Below are 23,736 nucleotides of genomic sequence, written 5' to 3'. Positions count from 1 at the left end.
GACTCAGTTTCAATAACAAGACACTGAAGCATTTGGATAATTGGATCAGTGTGATGTGGGACAGCTACCGTGAAGATGGACAGACAAACATCTCTGATTCAAGATAATATATACTGTAACAAAAAGAGTGAAAGTAATATATACACTGTGCATACTTAGGGGGAAAAATGATTGTTCATATTATCTGTCCAGGGGAAGGAGCCATAACCAAAGATATTAAAGGGAATCAAAGGAGCTTCTTACAAGACAGAAGACTATGACATGACATTTGAATAAATTGTCATCCAATGATCTAGAAATGCTCAGTAGAAAAGAGAATATTGAAGCTTGAACACAATAATGTTAAACTCTTTATGGAATATACTATTTATAGAATATAAGTGTTAGCAGCACAATGCGTGAAGAAAAGTTCTTATAAAATGTATGAAGAACATCTACATGATACTAGAGTAAGGAAGTTAGCCTGGCAAAAAAAGAAAATGGATAAAACATATCCAAATACTTCACAAGCAAGAGTCTCTAGAGCATCTGAAAATATATTCAACATATGAAAAAAAAAAAAAAGATGAAAACCACCATTTAATACAAGTTAATAATATTCCATGCCACAAATGAAAAATACTGACAGTATCAAAAAATGATAACTGAAGGCATGGGTGCTTACAGGCATTTCCAGGGGAAGCATAAATTAGTTAGAACCATTTTGGAAAACTCTTGATATGTACTAAAAATTGCATATATCCTTTGGCTGTGACCCAGAAATTTCAACTTGTAGGGATTTGCCAAGAGAACTGTGTCCAAGTTCACAGAAAGACAGAAAGTCATGAATGTTCACAGAAAATTCATTCAAAATAGCAAAAAAAAAAAAAAAAAAAAAAAAAATGGAAACCATTAAAATGTATGTTCAGCCACAAGAAAATTAATACATTCATAGCACAACTCCCCATACAGCAGGAAAATACTACTGTTTCATACAGCAGTATGGAATCATCCCACAAATTTAACACTGAAAGGAAAATAAGGTAGACATAAAATGTGTGCATGATGAATGATTCTCTTCCTATACTGACCCAAAACTATAAGATCACATAGTTTTAAATACCAAAGAAATAGTGGAAACTTTAGGGAAGACAAATGGTACAGTGACTTAAAGAAAAGGAATGAAGTCCCTGGGGTACTAGTAATTTATTCCTTAGACTACCAAGTTTTACATGGGTGTGTTTGTTTTGAAAATCCATACAGTTAAGCACACATTATTTATATGTATGCATTTCTATATGTTCATTATGCATTTATTCAACATTTATTCAATAGTTCACTCTATCGTGACACTTCTGCAAAGAGAAATGGTAAATAGAGTGGAGGCACAGAAGAGAGTTCAGCTCAGTCAGAATTAGATCATGGAACTGCGTGTAGATGAGACAGTACTAAAGACAGTTATCATGTATTCAGTGATTCAGGGACTGTGCCAATGTATTTTTGTTAAAAATAATGTTTGCTTTTTGATATTCTAAATTGTTTCATTTATTTTATTATTTGTGACTTTTAGTCTTCACAGGGTTCTTACACAGAAGATACAAATAATACCCTTATTTTGCAGATGAAAAAACTGAGTTTCACTTGCTCAATAAGGATTTGAGTTGGAATTTTTACTTACACATCCTAGCCTCATGGCTCCTCCTTAAAATTATGTAGTTCTATAGTCTTCTCTCTCTCTCTCTCATTTCTTTGAATTAGGCTGGGATGGAAGATACCTCTGAGGTTGATTTGGGAAGACTGAAGATGAAATGAACCCTTGAATGAACTTGCACTCCATGTGGTGTAACATAAAATGTTCACCAAAACATTAAAAAAAAAAAAAAAAAAAAAGGAAAGAAAGAGAGCAAAAACAAAAGAAATTTGGATGCAGAGATTAAAAATGAGTGAAAAGATGACAGAAAAATCAGTCTATAAATAGTCATACCAGCAACAACCAAACTACCAGTAACAGCAATAATGGTATAATGATAACTTCTTATTTTTTCATTCTCCCCTCAAGAAGCCATTCACATATTTTGCCAACATGGTCATGTAATTTAATGTAGTTGCCATCTGATAAAGTATAAAGACAAAAGCACTCTGCCTCAGTAGCTTGATATTATGGAAATGGATGCAGACAGAATATTTTTATGAAAGCTATGGATGGCGTCAAATTTATATACTCATAAATTCAAGTGTTCATTCAGCAGTTTTAATTTAGCACCCACTATATGTCAAATGCAGGTTCAAGGACTGGACAGAAAACAGTGAATGAGTTCTGTGTGTCATTTTAGAGCTTATGCTCAGTGTGTGGATAGAGTGGAAACAGACAATAACACATAAACCAAGAATGTCTTTTTTTCACACCCAGAGAACACATAGGAATAGTTTTTGCAAAGTGTAAACCATAGAAAAGATTTCAGTTTAAATTTTATCTGGATAAACTGAGAAACCTTTATAAATTTAGGCAAAGTAACTTGATCTGGTTTGTAGTTTAAATGGATCACTATGGATATTGGATAGAAAGCCTGTTCATGATGAAAGCATGGACCTAAATGTTAGTTTACTTATTAATGTATGAGAGGATGGTGTCTATGATAGTTACAATGAAGTTAGTGAGTAGTTGGAGGAGTTATGGATATATTCTTAGACACAATACTGACAATATTTGGAAACAAGGTAGAAAAAGATTGTAAAAAAGCAAAATAAATTGAAAGTAACCTCCAAGTTCAGAACAAGAGCTTGTAATGTTACTGCCACTGTTTTGGACATTAGAAGTTTGTATGAGGGATATTTTTTGATGAGCTATGAGAAATTTAATTTGAACCTAAAGTTGACTAATTTATTAAACAAATGGAGATTGGCAGTATATTTAGAATGTCAGAGAAGAAAGCTAAGGTCTCAATTAATATAGAAATACTGAAATTGGACAAGATTATATTTGGAGAGAATATGACTATGGAAAAATAAAAAAGAATACAATCATTGAGCCACAGAGAATTTAACATAGATAGGTTAGGATGGTTAGCTATGATGATGAAAGCATTGAAAGATGAAAAATAAGAGAATAAGAAGCAACAATGCAAGGGAAAACATGGGCTCGGTGCAGTTGTTCAGGGGGAGAAGAGCTTGCTTTGTAAGCATAAGGACCTGAGATCAATCTCCAGAATCTATATAAAAGGTAAATGTGGAAATGATGCCATGTGCTTCTAAATTCAATGCTGGGGAGGTGAGCACAAGAGGAAATACGAGGTTCACTTCACTAATTGACCTAGTGTATTACACAAATTCCAAGCTATTGAGAGACCATATCTGGGGAAAAAAAAAAAAAAAAAAAAAAAAAACAAACTAAACTCGGTGACGGTGACAACTCTCGAACCCATTTATGTGTATGTCATTTGTAAATATACTGATGGAAATGTTAGAGAGAAAAAGACAGACAGAGAGAGAGAGACTAAGTAGTAGCTATTCAGCAAGGCAGTAATCTGAGAGTTCAGTACTACAAAGTCAAGTGTGAAATGTTTTTGACAGATGTATCAGTGGGTAAGTGTACAAGGTTGAGGACATGAACTTTGGAAGCACGCAGATAAACTTATATCCAAAACACCTTGTCCAACCTATCTAGCTGAAATATTAAATTCCAAATTAAAGAAGTGGCCCTTTTAAAATATTAGTTGTTAATAGGATTTAGGAAAATATTCTAACTCAGGCCTCCATATTTGTCTCCATGGCCAAACATACCTGTACCCATAAAGACACATACATACACAACAAATAAAGAAGTTTAAAAAAAAAAGAAAGAAAGAAAGAAAGATAGTGTTGAAATGTGGAGAATGATGCTGCTGATGTAAGACTGGAAAGGACTAAGAAATGAATATTGGATGAAGCAAGAGTGAGGTATATGTAACCTGGAGGAGAAATGTTTCCTTGCTTTGGCATAATGAGATACTAAGTACGAAGAATTTTTGTGTGAATTACTATTGTGTTGAATAATGCAGTATCCTGGATTGTGGTGTCAAGTAATTTTTTTTATCCTTCTTTAATGCAGAAGCAACAAAACATTTATTTTGCTATGCGGATTATTCTGTAGACAGGGAAAGACTGATGTTCTAGGCATGAGGAAGTGATTGTAGGATCAAAGTTGAGCATTCAAGAGTAAGTGGCATTTTGTGTATAACTGGAATCATCTAACATAGATAGATGATCCTGTCCATTCTGAATTGAGGAAAAAGAGAAAATGGATTCCTATGTGGGTGAGTTCATACATAAGGAATGGACGATATTTTGTTGGACTTCATGATTACTCTTCATAGGATTTAGTTTGCATGGTTTCAGATTACATTATCTCTGCAGTTGGATTGCTGCTTATAACTGATGGTTTGTCAGTTAAATTGGCATGGTATTCTTTGCATAGTGTACATAAAACAATGGTATGCTTTGTGATGAATGGCATCCTAGATACAATGGCATATTCTATTTTAAGTTCCAGTGAAAATGGAGTGTAGTTATTAGCTTCTTTCATTCGTAATAGAGGAAGATGGATGGGAGGGGGGTGAAGGTCACAGTATGTAAGGCTGGATCATTTTTATGATTGCCAGGCAACTCTTCTAGCTTCTGATAACACTTGATGCCCCATCTCACTAAATCAGTGAGTGTGGTCTTCTCAAAGCTGCATCAAATGCTGCTGTTCCCCTTTCAAGACCTTCAGTGCTTCTTTGGAATATTTGTCATTAAAAAAAAATCTGTTTCTAATATGACTCCCCATTAAAGCATTTCCATTAATGCATTTACAGTGCTACTATAAAGGAAAAAAAATCTCTGCCATTCCAGGACAAAGAATCTATGATGTCTTTATAAATGTTGCTCAGAAAACATGATTTGGATAAATTAATGAAAGAAAGGATGATTGAATGAACAGGCCAATTATTCCACAATTGTTCTGTTTTCTACTATATTATAATGAATTATCTTTAATACTATGACCTTTTGTTGGTTACCTGAGGGATACCAGCACTGCACTGCTTTGAAGGCACAGGGCATCGTGTGTGTGTTTGTGTGTCTGTGTGTGTCTATCTGTGTCTTTGTGTGGATGTGGTGTTCAGAAATAGGGTTCTACCATCCTGTTTTGGTGGGCAACCTCAAACAAGGGCAATTCCCTGGATAACAATTTTTGGAGATGCATTCTACACCTGGTATTGGAACTTTCATTAACAGCATTATCCACTCTTGCATGGTACTTCTGTTCAATTTTTTGTTTGCTTCTTAGTTAAATTTTTGATGAGTTTACACAACAGTTTTATGTAACCTTTCATAACCCTTTAAATTTTCATTCCCCTCCCCCACTTTCACCCCATTTAAACCTTTCCACACGTAAGATTCCCATATGTACTTTCACATCGCAGAGATTTTTCAAATAAACAGTATTCTTTAAAAAGTCTCTCCTTTCCTCTGGCATTGCTATACTGTTGAACTCTGTTGCCTTTTCAGAGAAAGCCATGTTGCTTCATCTGCCTCTCATTCTATAATTGGGACTTTATCTATTGCCCTTATACAAAAGTTTGATTCAAGAAAAAAGTTTGGATTACTAAACAGAAATGAACCCTGTCTTGAAAAACCAAAAACAAAGCAAAATAGTGGTAATAAAAAATAAAATAAAATATGTTTTAGCTGTGTGTGTGTGTGTGTGTTTGTGTGTAGCATGTGTGTGAGCCAAGCATGTACAGGTAGGTGGTCACATAGGCAGGAGCAGACATTAGATTCTCTGGAGTTGCAGATATTTGAGAGATGCTTATTTTGGGTCCAGGCAACCAAATGTTGGTCATCTGGAAGAGTAACAAGTGCTCATAATGGATGAATCAGCTTACCAGCACCAAATTTAGTTGCTTATTGTTCATTTCTGTCTGAGCTGCATAGCATTTAGCATATAGTAGCTGCTCAATAAATGTCAAGTAATTTAAATTAGTTGGAACTGAAAAGTTAATTTTCATTGAATTATATTTTTAAACTATAGTAAAATAAACAAATAATAACATCAGGGCCACTTTCAGGATGTTCAACTTAAGATGTGGCATTGATTGTACTCCGAATGCTATGCAGATATAATAACAGATTTCAGAAACTTTTCATGTTGCCAACACAAGTCATATACCTATTTAGCAGTCATTCCTCATCTTATTCTGTCTCATTTTCAAATAAGTAGGCTTGAAGAATATTCTATTTTCCAGTCAAGCTTCTTTCACTTTACATGTTCATAACTTAAAAATATTGTGATAAATCTTAATGTTCCTTTTTCATGGATGCATTAGTATCCTACTGCAAGGATATATCACATATCATAACCATTCATCAATTCACCTTCCCCTTTTGAATATAGTGTACAGAGGTGCTAAAAATACTCACAAAATGTTTTTGCTTGAGTGTTATCTATAGTGCTTTTGGTATACATATAAAAGTAAAATTACTAAGTCACATGGTAATTAAGAAATTAAAATTTTGATACAAAAACATATAATTTGTAGTAGATTTCATTATTTCCATATTGTTTCCTTCTTTTTAGAGAAATCTATATTCATCTACTCATCATATGTTAGGAAGCACTGTACCATGGGGGGGGGTGCACTACCATCCAAAGGATAGTAGCCTTCCTGGGTGATTTGCCTTGGGCAATAGAGTATAAAGAGACATAGTACATGCCACAAATGGAGATACTTGGCTTCACTCTTATTCTTTTTCCTTTGCTTTGAGAATATCAAATTCTTCAGACATACTATGCCTACAGCATGAATTTAAATAGAAGATATCTGGAGACTACCCAAAATCTAGTCACCATGAAGCATGAATAAGAAATAGGCTAGAGTGGCCATAAGCTACTAGTATTTGGAATTTATTCACCACCACTCAGTCATTTAACACCACCTTACTGAATCTGAAACACTAGATTAAATATAATGAACTACATTTTCTTACTTTGGGGTGCCTCAGTGCCTAAATTGTGCTAATGTGAAGAATGAATTTCAAGAGATGCATGAACTAAGCAAACCTTCTAAGTTGTATTTAAGCTTGGACACATGTGCAGATTAGTGAGTCCAGAGAATTCACATTAGCAAATCCTGAAATATATATGCCACACAGTTTCACGTCAATCCTAGCTAAACTTTACAAGCTTCTGTCTTTCAGAAGTAGGGGCTCTTCCTTTTGCATTTCATTGAAATTCATGTATATATTTCTGTATATACTTTTATCACTGTACATAGATGACTCTCATCCTACTATCCACCATGAGCCTCTGAGGTTAGACACCATGTCTTTTTCACATTCAGTACTTTTGGCATCTAATACAGCACTTGGCTTCATGAAGTAGTGAATGAAAGAGCATTTTAGGGGCAAAATTGAGGTTTTGAATTTTTCCACATCTTCTGTCATCTAGCACTGTGCTTGTTAAGTTGGAAAGAATGAAAAAAGTAAAAGGCATAATTATCCTCAAGAATCTTTGGAAATGGATCTAAAACAAAATATATGCTGAAATGAATGGTCCTTTAGTGCCATTGTTCTCTGAGGATGTTTTCAGCCTGTGTATTTTTTTTTTTTAAATACGGCCTTTTCTGAACACTTGCATTTATAACGAATGAGATGAAGTTAAATTAGAGTTAGGCCTCAAGTTATAACTCTGAGAATGAAGATACAGTTCTGTTTACAACAGTTGAAGCTGGAGTGATGGGTCATGCTTGGCATAGAATAGAGAACCATGGACTTCTGAGAAATATACCCTATCTAAATGTACCTTCATTCAAACACATTTCATTGATACCAAGTAATGTGCCAGATGACAGAAATGTTCCTGATGAATATCTCTTTCACAAGACAAGAACATGAATATGAGCACACATAATATAATGCAATACATGTTTCTAGTAGACTTTGTAGAGGGCTTTTCTGAGGCAGCCTGTGACCTCTGGAGAAAACAACAGCAAGCATGACAATGATAGAAACATGGTATCAGTTGAACAGCAGATCTATCTTTAATAACAGAACTTATAACTTTATAAGGTATTACTTATTTTTCTTCAATTTTTAGCCTCATCAAAGCATGATTTACATATAACCAAGTTGAGGCTTAAGTGTTATTGGTCTATGAATTTTGGCCAATATATTCATACATGCACAGTCAAGATATAAAAAAAATTCATTCCATTTTTATGTCAGCCATACAAAGGAAGGTTTGATGAAGGAAGTAATGATCAAGGAACTTAATCCTCTTAGTTTTTCAAATCTCATTTAGTTAGTAAAATTTGAATAGAAAATATCTTGACATGTTCAAAATACAGAGGTATACAGCCTTCCAGGTCTTCTTGCAAAGAAGAAATATGTAAGAGAAGAATTTTGAGACATTCTGTAATGCAAATACCCAATATTATCACCCTTTAGGGTATCATGTTTGTTTTTTAATGAATTCTACAAAGGAAACTTTATTTAAATTTAATAAATTTCTTCTTATGACTTCGAGTATTTTCATCCTGAAATTTTATAAAACTGCATTAAGATACGTTGAACTTTTTCCTTCTTTATTTGGTTTAGATTATGTTATTTTTCAAAGTTGAAATAGTCATTTAGAACTATATCTGCTCTAAATCTATTTTGTCACATAAATCCTTTTATATTTTTATTTATTCATCTTTGACTATCTTCCTTACTTACAATTAGTTCCCAAAGTGCATAGAAAGTATTTCAAGCCCTTTGCCTTCCTATCCTAGAGTTGTTCCTGGGACATAATCTGTGATAAAATTTGCATAGTAAATGAAAAAATTCAAAGTAAAACCATGAAAGTTGGGACAGATCTTAATGGTCATTTCATATAGAAGGTTGCAACATTTTCTTTAGAGATTCAGATAGCAGGCTTTAGTATATAGCAAACATTGCAGCCACTCAATTCTTTCATATGAACTTATTATTAAATATAATCTCTGCTTCTGCTTGATCTGTTGGCCATGGTGTGCTAATTCTGTATAGAATACATTATGTGGTATCACCAAACAACTTAATCTCAATGATTTGCAAAGGAGCATGCTATGCTTCTTTCTTACTTTATGAGAGATACACAGGGTTCAAACCTCAGTAGGATTTCTTCCCTCTTGTGTTTCTATATGGAATACTGTTGGTCTTGTAACAAGAGAAACTGATTGATTCAAGTTTTGATTCTTACTGTCTTATTTTGGAGTTAACATTACCACTTTGAAAGTGACCAAAACAGTCCATATGAGTACGTCTTATGTCAGATGTTGGGGTGTATTATTATATTAAATAGAAAGCTTTACAGGAAAGAGTGCAACCTGAGTTTGCCATTTGATATCTCAATCTACTGAATGGAATTTAGACATTATCATTAGGTTAAATATTTCCCACCATGTTATCCGTTAGCACTGCTTCTGTATGTCAAAGGCATGAAGTTTTGTTTTGTTTTAACCTATCAATGAGTTCGGGTTATTTCTTCCAAACACCTGACACTAAAATAATTCAGTCATATTACTTCATCATTAGCCTTTGTTTTTCATTTTAGGATTTACAGTCTACACCCCCCAAGTTCCTGCACCTTAGATGATGGCCATCACAAACACAACACATTACTCTTGCCAGGAGGTGGCATGTCCTAATTCTTTCAATTGAAGGAGGCAGAACCCACCCTTTGCTCCTCCAGGTAGCTGCCTTTCTTCATTTCTCAGAGTGTAAATGACCCATCACAGAGACAGGGCTGAACTTCTGAATGAGATCATAGCCTTTTCGCCCTTTCTGCACAGTTTCACTTGGTGAATTATTGTCTTATTTTCATTCCACTCCAATGAGCTGTCAGCAATGGATACTGTAATTCACAGCAATAGAAACACAAACAGATGGGTAATTGACCTGCGTGCCTTCATTACACTGGAGTTCAGCTTGGCTGTGTAAGCCATAAAATCCTTTATCTGCCAATATGAAATCCCAGGCTTTCAGAGAGAAGGGGATCAGGCTCTTGTTTTGCAAAAGGTGCTGTCCTTGTTTTTGTTCATCCCACCTTGTGCATTTCAGAAATGGACAGGATTTGACGGGCAGAACTTTGCAGGTATAAGGCAATATCTAGGACTCCTGTAGGACTCAGAGATACCCACAGGGGGGCACATTTGATGCAAGGACAGAACAGGAAATATTTATATGCAACAAAAATAGAGTCTGTATTTTTCTGCTTTCCTCTTGGCACTGTAAGAGATCATGAATTTAATAGCAAGTGAAATGGGTCAGAAAAGAGAAATGTCAATCAAAAGCAGACTGGCTTAGGTAATCTTAATTACCTAATTAATGACCTAATAAAATAAAGCAAACATGAGAGATTCCAAACCACAATGGTACCTTAAACAAGACTTAGAATAAACCCAGGTATTTACACTATGACCTGCATTTGATCAGTGTCTGCCCTATGTGGTGGCATTTATAGCTGTCTTTCTTTGTCAATTCCCATCATGCTTAGGCTTTAAAACCCATTACAAGGGCTGGATAAATGGCTCAGCAGTTAGGAGTGCTTCCTGCTCTTTGAGAAGACCAGAATTTGTTTCCCAGCAACCACATGGGACCTCACAACTGTCTGTAACTGTTCTTACCTCCACAGGCTCATGCAGGCATATAATGTATATACATAAATTCAGTCATGTACACATGCAGATAAAAATTAAATAACATCAATAGTTTTAAAAGTAAACCAATTTTCAAGTCTTCCACAATTGTTGTCTCTGAACTTTTTGTCTTTCACCCTTATAATGAAGCAAGGAAATGCCCACTATTTGTTACTGTGTGTTAAACATGGCTAAGCACAATAGTGCTTTAAAGTGGTAATCATCTACCAAAGTTCCAGATTCTTTGTTATTGAATTTTGTGCTTTATTTTTAAATCTGGAAATTCCCTCTTTTCTTTGTTGTTTGTTTGATTTTGCTTTTGTTTTTATTTATTTGTTTGTTTGCTTGTTTTTTGTTTTGTTTTGTTTTTTGTTTGTTTGGTTTTTTTTTTTTTTTTTTTTGAGATAGGGTTTTTCTGTATAGCCCTGGGTGTCCTGGAAATCTCTCAGTAGACTAGGCTGGTCTCAAACAGATATGTGCCTGTCTCCACCTACTGAGTGCTAGGATTAAAGACATGTATCACCACCCTTGGCTCTCTGTTCTAGAGAGAGGGGAGCACATATTAAATGTATTAAAACTTTTTTTCTTTTACTGAATAATTCCCCATATACTATTTTCTTTTCCTTTTTTTTCTTTTTTTTTTCTTATTTTACATAATGATCCCAGTTCCCTCTTCCTCCATTCCTCCTTCCCTCCTTATTTCCCTCCCTCCTTCTCTCCCTCTCTCCCTCTCTCCCATGCCCCCATCACCACCATAGCATTCCATCCCCAAACCTACTCCACAGGGAGGGTGATGCCTTCCAGGAGGAGTCCACAAAATCTGTCAAGTCATTTGGAGTAGAGACTAGGCCCTCCCTCCTGCCTCTAAGTTAAGGGAGTATCCCTCCATGGGGAATGTGATCCTAAAGTCCTTTTGTGCACTAGGGATACATCCTGTATTCTACTTTCTTAAAAGAAGGTGGGGCTAACTTAAAAGAGCAAGTCTGGAATCAGAAATGACAATTGGGCCACATTTATTATGTCTTTAGTGAAACTTCACCTTATGTTGGGTTTTTCTTCTATCTAGAAATTAGTTGTCCCCAGCCCCACTGTGCATGGTTCTCTGAATCATGTTCCTAATTAAAAACAAAACAAAACAAACAAACAAGCAAAAAAAAAATAATAATACCAACAATGTGTTGCAGTTCTTAGGGGATCTATGTAGATCCTCTTTACATTTCTGTGTTCCTTAAACCATTAACCATTAAAACTCTATGATTTTTGGATATCCATTTATTTATTTATTTATTTTTTTTTTCTGTATGTCAGAACACTGATCAATGGGAACAAGGAATTTCACCACTGTTGCTTTAGGATTTGTTTGCCTTCTAAGAAGCTCAGGTCTCTTATTTGTGCCATTTTTCCTGTAAGTTTGTTTCTGAGACACAAAAATTTTCCCCTTTAAGTGGTTTTGAGGAAGTAAAAAATAAAGGGAAAAATGGGTGTTAATCAGGTGATATAAGGATTAGTATGGTTCTCAACTGGAACGTGTGTTGCCTGGGGCCCATGCACATGCTTTATCCACTATCTAAACTAATCTTCCTGTGAATTCCTTAACCCCCATACATGCTTACACATCATTAGACATTTTTCAGCAAAGGCTATAATATGGTTCCATTTTTTTTAAATCTTTTTTTATTTTATATTGTTTCCTTATATTACATATTGATCCCAGTTCCTTCTCCCTACCATCCTCCCATGTCTCCCCAAGCTCCCCACACTCATCCCATGCCCCATTCCCCATCCATTACCCAGGGAGGGTGAGGCCTTCCAGGAAGGGGATCATCAAATTCTGTCAAGTCATTTGGGGTAGGTCCTAGGCTTTTCCTTATGTCTCTAGGCTACGGGAGTATCCCTCCAGGGAGAATGTGTTCCCAAAGTCCTTTCATGTACCAGGCATGCAATGTGGTTCCACTGTCAGAGGTCCCATAGACTGCCCAGAGACCCTAACTGAAACCCACGTTTAAGGGGTCTGGGTCTGTCTATGCTGGTTTCCCAGCTATCAGTCTGTGGTCCATGAGATCCCCCTTGATCAGGTCAGCTGTTTCTGTATGTGTTTCTTCAGCCTGGTCCTGACTCCTTTACTCATCACTTCTCCCTCTATGCAACTGGATTCCAGGAGTTTGGATCTGTTTAGCTGTGGGTGTCTGCTTCTGTTTCCATCAGCTACTAGATGAGGAGTCCTGTATGGCATATAAGGTACTCATCAATCTCATTATCAGGGAAGGGCATTTAAGGTAGCCTCTCCACTATTGCTTAGATTCTTAATTGGGGTCATCCTTTTAGGTCTCTGGACGTTTCCCTAGTGTGAGATTTCTCTTTAAACCTGTAATGGCTCCCTCTATCCTTCCCCTGACTCAACCTTCCTGCTGGTCATGTTCCCTTCTCCCCTCCTCTTTCCCCTTCTCTTTCTTCTAACTCCTTCTCCTCTGTTCTTGAGTAATTCTTTGAATTGTGATAAGTGAAGGAAACCTCACACTTACTCTACACTTAATTATGCCAATGCCTTAGGAAGTTTTAGTTATCCCAGATGCTGAGGCATAGATATTTCAAAAGAGATCTTTTTTTCACAGTCTCAACATTGTGAGGTCCAAAATAAGACATGATAGGATCTGGTGAGGATCCAATGCTGGTTAGCAGATAGCTGCCCTGTTACTGAGTGCGCACATGGCCTTTCCTTGGTGTAGACTCACGGACTCAATGAGATAGATAGATAGATAGATAGATAGATAGATAGATAGATAGATAGATAGATAGTTAGATAGACAGACAGATAATACCATTGTCTACTTGACCTTCTAAGCTTAATCTCCCAGAGTCCCCATCTCCGAAAAGAAGAATTCTGTTAGATGTTTTGGAATCAACACATGAATTCGGGGAAGACATGAAATTTTGGCTTATAACACTCACATTGTGAGTTCTATTATGTTTAGTCTCTTTCTTCCCTAACTAGAGAGTACTGAAAAACAACAACGACAAGAAAAAAAAAATACATTTCAAAGAGGCAAATACACTGCCACATTTCTCTGTACTGGACCTATGGTGGAACACAGTTTAGAATTTCCATAAGTCCCTTTTGACTGCAGGGGCAGAAAAAAAATGATATATTTCTGAATGGTCCAAATACTCAACATTTGAATCATAATTCTGTTATTTCAATGTGGGGTTTTGAGCATAGCAACTAACTTTAAAGTTTTATTATCTATAAAAACTAGAAGACGAACTTCTTTAGTGGAGTGAATTCAAGGAATGATGAGTACCAGAAGCATGAACTGAGCTTGCCTTGTCTTGTGTGTCTATAGGAAGCACATAGACCCTTTTCTTCAAAAATATGTTCTTTTGGGGTTTTTTTGTTTTATTTTTTGGGAGATGGAAATCAAATAAATTAAAGCATAATCTATGTCAACACTTAACATATTAAGGCAAACAGCAATGATATTTGAACCAATAATTTGAACCAATATGTCATGAAAAAAGGGAGACAGACTGATATCTGAGGAATAATTATTCTAGACATTGGATAGGACAAGAGCAAAGAGTACAACAGTGGCACACTGAAAGTACTTTGACGCTCCAAAGGGAAATGCATATTGTATAATGAAAGTAACAAGAACCTTAGGAGAAAGTGAAGAGACAAATACACAGTTGCACAGCATTCTGCAACAAAAGAATTGTTGGATTTTAGCACAGAGTTCCTGCAAATAAAAAACACATTATGAGATGTATGTATGGATAATAAGCTTCTGGGTGGGGTGGATGCAGCTGAGAAGAATGAGGCAAGTGTCAGAAAAGCAAGAAGTTTTCTTGGGTATTTCTGCTTGCCTGTGCATTGCACACATACTCGATGGCACATTACAACATTGCCCTTCAAAGCATAGCCAGACTTGAAAAAAAATTAATGAGGTTCAAGGGAAAATATTCCATATGTTCAGCGTGGGCAAGGTGGTATTCAAATGTAACACTCACCCATTGCTTTCCTGAGTTTGTGAGGCAAAATTTACATGCTTAGCAATAAAAAATGGCCTTTTCTCTCATTCTCTCAGTTTTCCCCTCTTCTGTGTGTGTGTGTGTGTGTGTGTGTGTGTGTGTGTGTGTGTGTGTGTGTGTGTGTGTGCATGCGTGTGCCTGTGTATTGGCGTGAGAGTGTTTTGGAAACCATGGAGATAGAATATTCCACCCCAGCCGGCAGCTGTATATCTTTCAAAAAGTGCTTCCACAGGCCAAATCCCCCTCCAAATTATTTATGACTCCCATTGAAGCTAGCAGGACTCAGGCACCAATCTAGGGGGTCAGCAATGGCCCTCTTTGTTGGACACAGGTCACTGAGAGATGACTCTGGATGTGACTGCTGTGTGAACCTCCGCTGCTGTAGAAATGTTTGTGTAACTTTAAACAGTAATGACATTTTACAGAAAACTGCTTTTTAATTGCTATGTCTTCTTCATTATTCTCTTTTGAAATTTGCCCAGGAGATTCTGCATGAGACAGCTCGGCATGTTCTGAGTTTCCATTTTTAAAGAGCAGCCAGTGTTCTGTTTCAGCTGCTCTGAGAAAACCCCCAACCCTAAATTTTATCTGTTTTCAGTTTCACTAAATGGGGTAGGTAATACTGCCTCTTGTATCCTTGCCAAACGGAAAAATGATTTGATGCAATTTTCTAAAAACGCTCTCCCCAAATTCCTTTTAGGTTAGGACCAAGAATAGAATATCCTATCCCCTACAAAAGGAAAAATAAAGTGATGAGTTGTCTGGAAAAAATAGGACTGAGAATATAGAATATCGTCACTAGAGTTCCTTTAAGCAAAAAAACGCAACCCCAATCCATAGACACAGTTGCCTATAGGGAACAGCTAAAAATAAATTTTGCTTTGGAGGAGAAAATAGTAACTCAATAGTGCACACTCTAAAGAACTGCAAACTTACTTTGAAAAGGAGTTTGTAGCTGGTTTGTTTTTCCCATCCTTTGCTGTCTGTGTTACCTTACTCCTATACAGAATGCTGCCTGATCACTTGCTCTCATATTGATGCCTTGCTCAGTGGTAAGGAGTTTTTCCAATTTCACAGCAGACCACTGTCCAGCTGCATGGCTTTCCCAGAATATCTTCTAAGTAACGTCATGTACACCACACTAAACAAGCATCTGCTTCAGTAGGCACAGAGTCTAAACTCATCTCTTGTGAGCTGTACAGATAATTAAAGATTTCCTTAGGATGTACCTGCTGCTTTTCTTCCTTTTATATGCTGAAGAGTTCTTCACATGAAAAAGAGGAACGATACTGGCAAGATGGCTCAGTGGGTTAAAGTGGTTGCTGTCAGGCCTGATGATCCAAGTTCAAACCCTGGAACCCACATGATTGAAAGTGAGAATCAACTATAACAAGCTGTCCTTTAACCTCTACTCATATATTGTGCAGTGAGCCACATACATACACATAAACCTATACAAAATAAACAAAATAGAGTAGGGAAGTAAGCACATAATTAAAATAATTGTGTGTGTGTGTGTGTGTGTGTGTGTGTGTGTGTGTGCCAGAAACTATTCCATGTCATTTATAAGTAGTTTTCTTTATTCCTACTACACGTATCCCCATTTCAACACAAGAGAAAGTATGTCTTTAGAGAGAGAGTGAGTAAGTTTCTTGAGAGGATTTTGGCATGGAACACAGTGGTAACACCATTCAGCTCTTCATGGAGACTGTGGCTTCATGTCGTAGAAATACTGACACTCACGCCATCTTTTTCTCACAGGGCCTTCAGCAAATTCTACTGTGTAGTTTCCGTATGAGGACAAAATAGTAGAATAGAAATCACATATACATATATATCATATATATGTATATTACTTATATAGGTATATCTGAAGGAATAAGACAAAGTCTATAAACATCAGTGAAAACTAGAAACTTAAAAAGTATAAAAAATAAAATAAGCTGCAATTTTCACAAACTCTAGAGTAACTCTGGAGCATAAGTGATAAAGAAATAATAATTTAAAGAAGAATATAGCACTCTTTTTTTACAAATTGAGTGGTAAGGCCATTACTCCAATATATGCTACAGGCTAAAGCTATTAGCAGGCTCAGAATACGTGAAGGGGACTGCCCTGGACATGAATTTTTTTTTTTTTTTTTTTTTTATCCAAATCTGAGCCTTCTGTCTGTTCATCATAGACTGAAGCATCCACTTGGGTGATGTTACTAGGTTCTGGCATGCTTCTTTGGCCCAGATAAATCCTCTCCATATTGCACTCTAAAAATTAAAACTGATTGTTCAAATATAGAGAGAAGATGTAGTTAAGGGTGCTCATCATCATATACACATGGGCTAGACACTTTGCCACAGTGTTTCTTGGTACCTTCCTTTTTAAAGTGATCAGGATAAAGTTAGTATCTGGGCTGCCTTTATTTTCACTAATGTTTTGTTTTTATAACACATGCCTTATTCAATATTTTCCTTTCCTTTAATTATATCATTCTCAACCTTGAAAAACTCCTGGTGTTTTCAGTGAGGCGCACAGTAAATACATGATTTCTAGTCTGTAGTAAATTTTTCCCTACCTTCTGGTCTCCATGAAGCACTTCCCGTCAGTTTTCCTACTACACTATACTCCTTATCCATCTAAGTTTGTTTCATGAGGTGGGACTTACCCAATACACTTATTGTATCTTTGCTCATTCTGCTATTCTGTTAATAGTGGTTGTCTTTTATGTACTTTCTACCAAATCCAAATTCTTTCTGCTGTAGAAACCTGTCCTTGCTCCTGACTTTTCCTTAGTCTGTTTCTGCTTAAGATGAGTAAACCCTGTTAGGAAGATGTGTGCCTACATATGTCCCTGCTGATATTGCAAATATGCTTTATTTTAAAAATCCTGCTGGTTTTGGTCACATACACTTTTAATTACAGCACATAGCAAACAGTGGCAGGCAGATCTTTGTGAGTGTGAATTTGAGGCCAATGTTGTCTGCATACTGAGTTACAGGACAGCCAGGTCAATCTAGAAAGGCACTTATTCATAAAATAAAACAAAATACAATACAATAAAATAGCTTTCTATACACCTACTGGCTAGATCAGGATATGTTCTTCATACATAAAGTTCATTAATATTTCAAGAAAGAAGAAAACAAATGAAGGATATAAAAAGATAAGCAATAATGTTGTGCATTCATAAGAGTTTTCTCACCAAATAGAAAAGGTATACACCAGGATATCTACAGCCTAATTATTAATATAACAGAACAGTGTTTGTATTTTCCAGAGTGCCAAGGTTATGGCCTGAGATGTTGAATCGTAAGTGATGAAACTAAAGGTTCCATAGACTATGGCCCATCTATATCTAAGTAGGCTCTGAAATATTTTGCTTCCAATGCACAGGGAGAAACCTGGCAATTTCGGACTTCTGTCACCTTTGGAAGCTGTTAATAAAACACCTTTTTACCCTTTCTGATTCTCTCTTCTTGCTATTTTTAACCAGGTCTTCAAATAATCTTCCCACAATATCTGCAAGAGAAGTTTGTTCAGTCGGCTCTGAGTTACATCATGTGCAATGGTGAGGGAGAGTATGTGTGTCAGAACAGCCAGTGTCGCTGCCAGTGTGCTGAGGAGTTCCCACAGTGCAACTGTCCTATTACTGACATCCAGATCATGGAGTTCACGCTGGCTAACATGGCCAAGGCCTGGACTGAAGCTTACAAGGACTTGGAAAATTCAGGTACACGGACTATTATCATATGTGCCCCTGGCCAGGTTAAGATTTCTGTGACTTGGTCTTTTTGAAGGGTTCAGGGTCAGGTGTATTAAGTTTTGATAGAGGAGACATAGATTCAGTCTCCATAGAATGAAACAGTGGGCATCATAAAGCATTATATTACATGATATATATCATCTCTGTTTGAATCAAATGACAAAGTAAGTCTGAAACACCTCTGCAGAGGAATGGAGAGTCAAGGCATTATAATTTTTCCTGAGTCTCTGTTTATGTGTCAATATGTGCATATACACAAGTGTGTATAAGTATGATTTAATGAATCATAAGTATATAGACATGTGTCTGTGTATATATGATATTTATACACATACCGAGTACATGTGTATATATATCTTATGTGTCTGTAGTGAGATATAATCTCATAGATACTCAAAGTTCACATGATTTTCAAAACTGAAAGTTACTTTTAGGATAATTTAGCTATTTTTTTGCATTTCCTGGTTCATACTAATGAGTTACAGTAGAAAAAAGTCAGTTATCACGAGAGGAATAAGGTCTAAAGTTATATCTTCAAGTTCTTGGATATTTGAATTCTGTCAGAAATTATGTAACCATCTAAGAGGTGCAAATGATTATGGTAGGCATTTCAAGTATTGGTGAGTGAGGATGAGGAGCAGCTGGCACAGTGATGTAGACAGAAATAAAGTCAGTGTGACCAGTAAAGTCAGCGGTGGCATGGTAAAAAAGAAAGAAGTCTAATTGTCCTTCTGTTCATCCGAGAGGCAGTTCTCAGGTTACTTAGGAGTGTTAGTCCCATTGTAGACAAGGGACTAGAAGCAGAAACACAGAGAAAGGCTGGCACTTGATGGGGAATTGGCAGAACTAAATTTTTGTTGTCTCGGGCAGTTGAATAGAAAAGGGATTGTGATTATGTGCAAGATCTTTACTTACAGATGCATCTTTGATCTGTAAGTTGTTGGTTCCCTTCAACAGAGCTAGAACACCCAAGAAAGTTGGATATCAAGAAAATATAGTCAATTTTAGACAGGATAATTTAAGAGTCCTTACGAATTCCAAGAAGAGTCACAAAGATATATTAAGCTTATAATATACAGTTTAACATTGGCTAAATGAATATGCTTATCAATGGAGCATTACAGTTTTCAAAACAACTTTATAAACCTTCTGTCTGTTCCAACTACATGAAACTCAGTGTGATGTGCCTTTTCAGTGAGCAGGGAGGACACCAAGACTCAGAATCTTAATTGATGTTGCATATGTTGTAAATGACAGCATTGGTAATGGAGTCTCTGATTCCAAACCAGTCTTTAAAGCAGTCTTTTCAATTTATTAATTCTGGCCAACCATGTAGAAGGCCTGAGATCCCTCATCTGATAAATGAGAGGTCACATTAGCATTTTGATTATCTGAATTTATTTAAGTCTTTTGTCACAAAACTGTTTGATCAAACAAAATCTTACTTCAGAGCTGCTGTGTATAGCAAACAAAAGCAGGGTCATATGAAAGACCTGGTTGCCATGAACTTGAAGCCCCTGCATTGCCAGGATAGGATCCAGCAGACATTGTGCTCCTGCAGGGCCATGTAGCTTGGAAGGAACTGCTGAGTGTGTCTTAAGACACTTATTTTATCCATTAGTCTTTTTCAAATTCTTGAATATTTAAAACAAAGAGGTCATGATAGAAGGATATTAGAGTGACGCTTGGCCTCAAACAAACAAACTACATTTGGCAGACAGCTTTTGCAGAGAAATGCTACTAAATGCTAAAATTTCAAAGGAAATGAAGAATATCTGCATCAGTAATAAGAAGCTCTAATTCTAAAGGAAGCTACTGTGAGTGGGTGAGTCATGCGACAGAAAGTGAGATGTTGCAGAATAAGAACATGGTAAATAGTTTGTCTTGCTCTTTTTCTCTATCAGGTATACATACCCATGGATCTCATGCACATACTCCTCTGAAATAGCTCAGTTTAATATAAACCCACCTACGTTTTTGTTCTATTTATTCCAGCCCTTAGCCTTATTGCCTCAGCCCCAGAAAGAGGAAGTAATTATTGTGGCTGTTTGATGGCTTCACAGTTTCAGAATCTTCATTAGATACTCCTATATCAATTTGACAGATGTATTATCTGAGGTCTTGTAACTCTGAAGTGGTCAGTATGGGATCTAAATTCTTACATATTTTAATATCTTTCACAAAGTTTCTAAAGGGCTGGTTCAGAATTTTTGTTTTTAGAAAGGTGTTTTTGTTGTTGGTTGGTTGGTTTGTTGGTTGGTTGGTTTTTGTTTTTTTGGCCCCTCAGTATGCTAAACCTCAAGATTACCCTCCTTATATTGAAAGAAAGTATAAAACTTTGAGTGAGAGCGCATATTCTGGAGCAAGTGCAGTTTTAATTGAACTGGCTACTGGCCATTGACCCTGTGCAAATTAGCTACCTGCTTTGTGCCTAACCTCTGTAGAGTGGGTGTTCTACTGCTAATGTACCTCCTAGGTTTGCTGTGAAGATCATTCATGAGGTCTAAAAGTGCTTAGGACTGGATTAGGAATCTGTTGAAACCTATACAACTAATCTTTCCTTATATAAATATAGTGAATGTATGGACAGGTGTGAAATTCCCTGCATTTTTTGGTAGCATGAAAGAAATTATTAGGCTGAAACAATGATTTTTAAGCTTTTTACCTACAAAACGATACATACTATGCTTCATTTCCCAGTAGGTGAGAAAAACCCGGGGAATGGATGGTGTGGTTGAGAAAGTGTCACAGTAGATAAGAGAAATTCAGATTTTACAATTGGCTCTTGAGATTCTTTGGCTGTGTTATTTTTAGAAAAATTATTTTGTCATTTTAAGCTTTAGTTTTCTTACATCTATTTGGAAAAATAAAGATAAGCTAGGTAATATCTAAGGCTGTGTCAAACTGTAGCTTGAGATGATGCTCGGAAACTTATCTATTGTGCACTAGGGCTGAAACTGTTACCAAGGAGACCCTTTACCATTTCTTAAATTGTGGTTTTCCAGCACTGAAGATGATGTTACAAGGTTTACACCTAGGATTTCAAATAAGAGTTAGATCAGGAGTGCTGAGTTTCACTTCTTTCAGTTCTCCATATGTCCTGTGGATTAAGAACAATTCAGTTGGGCGCTAGTATGTTTTTAATACCACTTTAGATCCACATGAGTCCTGTCTTTTAAAGAAAAAGAAGACATGCAGATTTGATCACTTAGCAAACAACAGTATTTGATTAGAATGTATGAACATTGCTTTTCTCACAGTTATAATTCTACCAAAAGCATGCAATACTGATTTCCTATGTAGACTGGATAAAATCTTTTCAATTTTTAAACTTGAAAATAATGTTATTAAATAATGTGATTCAAAGGCACTGTTAACAGTAAATACAAAGAGGATGTATTATAACTTTAAATCCCAATGCTGGGAATTTGGGAGAATATATTTCAAACATAGATGCCTCCTACAAGTAGCCCCCAGTAGAGAAGCAGTGTAAGTAGCACAAAAGACTGTGCTATACTGGCCTAGGGTTAATTTCACTGTCTTTCAGTAGCAGATGGATCTAAGTGTCAGGAAGGAATTCAGTACTGACCAAAAACCAATTTCTCCTGCTCTAAGCATTCCTTAGATGCCTGATTTTCTTTATGTAGGGCTGAGACTTCATGGTCCTTCCCCTCTCCACATTGATATATCTGATGTACTTGTTCAGCTCAAGTGTAAGTGAGACTGCATGAGTGTAGTAACTTCTGCCATTTCTAGGAGGAATACACTCACAGCAAACTCTCTGATTTTCTGTCTCTAATCACCTTCCTGGACCCCCTTCCTAAATGTTCCTTTAGCCTTTGGTGTGAGAGTAGTTGTGTCGATGTATCCACTGATACTGGGTTCCACAACTCTGTATTCTGATTGATTGTTATATTCTGCAATGGTCTTTTGTTGCAAAGATCAGTATCCTTAAGGATGGATAAAGAGTACACTTATATCTGAAGATTTAGAGATTAAACAGAACATGTGACATTTGTCCTGTGGTGTCTGGGTTACTTTTACTAAATATGATATTGTCTAGTTCCCAACATTTATCTGAAAATTGTATGATTTTGTTTTTCTTTATGCAGTATATTATTCTATGGTATATATTATGAATTTTCATTATCCTTTTGTTGGTTAAAGGACATTTAACTTGTTTTTATTTCCAAAGTATTATAAAGAAAGCAGAAAAAATAAAAAGGAAAAAGGAAAGAACTAAATTTTAAAGAAAGACTTCAGATGTTGGCTGCCATGTTTACCCTTTCTTTCCTGATTCTTGTTTCTTGTCAGATGAGTTTAAGTCATTTATGAAGCGTCTCCCAAGCAACCACTTCCTGACCATTGGTAGCATCCACCAGCACTGGGGTAATGACTGGGATCTACAGAGCCGTTACAAGCTCCTGCAGAGTGCCACTGAGGCTCAGAGGCAGAAGATCCAACGAACAGCCCGCAAGCTCTTTGGTCTCAGCGTGCGTTGCCGCCACAATCCCAACCACCAGCTGCCTAGAGAGAGGTATGTTGCTTCTATGACTCCATTTCTACCACGACTTCTATCCCCATTGCTCAGTATCAGCACATTGTCTTACAATAGAAGGATATGTGCTGTAGGTAGCATATTTGGGACTCTAAGAAACATAGTCCATGATCTTGACCAACTATGCTCCTGACTAAATTTACCTCTTGCAAACTTGAAATCCACATGCTTCCTATATACGTCATTGTTCTTCTGTGTCTATGGATTCTTCATCTTGAGTGTAACTAACTTCAGATTGAAATTATCCAAACAAAAATTGTGCTTCTATTACATATACTTAGATATTTTCTCTAGGCATTTTCCCATAAATCAAGTAATACAATGCATTTTATGATGTGAAGAATTACAGACACCCTAGGGATGATCTAAATTACAGGAAAAAAATGTGCATGGAATGTATGCACACCGTATTAAAGCACTTGCATACCCACTGTCTTGGGTATGTGTGGAAAGTCATGAAATTGGCTTCCCAATAATAACAAAAGAAATTGGGCTATGAACTTCAGCTCTGCATTGTTTGTGTTGTTTCTGACCTATCTTACTGTGGGAGACCCCCGACACTGGTCCCCACACTATGTTACCTTTTTGATTACATAAAATGCAGTATCTGCGCAATTTAAAAGTACTTGGTTAGGAATATTTGCATCTCTTCTTAATTTTAAAGAAACTGGGCTAACTAATTAATCATTCAATTTAGGTAGTTGAGGGCCTTTGATCAGGGCCCAGAGTGGAGTAGAACA

The 23,736-nt window shown here is 36.4% G+C and overlaps 1 protein-coding gene across 1 annotated transcript in view; it reads left to right on the top strand.

Moving 5' to 3' along the window:
* Positions 1-23,736, top strand: part of Brinp1 (BMP/retinoic acid inducible neural specific 1) — a 185,766-nt gene that overhangs the window by 132,791 nt on the left and 29,239 nt on the right. The window contains exons 6-7 of the mRNA XM_051188034.1: positions 18,169-18,405; positions 22,753-22,975. Coding sequence (XP_051043991.1) covers positions 18,169-18,405; positions 22,753-22,975 — 460 coding nt within the window. The remainder of the gene's footprint in view (positions 1-18,168; positions 18,406-22,752; positions 22,976-23,736) is intronic.

This window comes from Phodopus roborovskii, unplaced genomic scaffold (genome assembly GCF_943737965.1).
Source record: "Phodopus roborovskii unplaced genomic scaffold, PHOROB, whole genome shotgun sequence".
Classification (NCBI taxonomy): Eukaryota; Metazoa; Chordata; class Mammalia; order Rodentia; family Cricetidae; genus Phodopus; species Phodopus roborovskii.
Note: the sequence above shows the minus strand (reverse complement) of the source record. Positions and strands in the feature narration are given on the sequence as shown.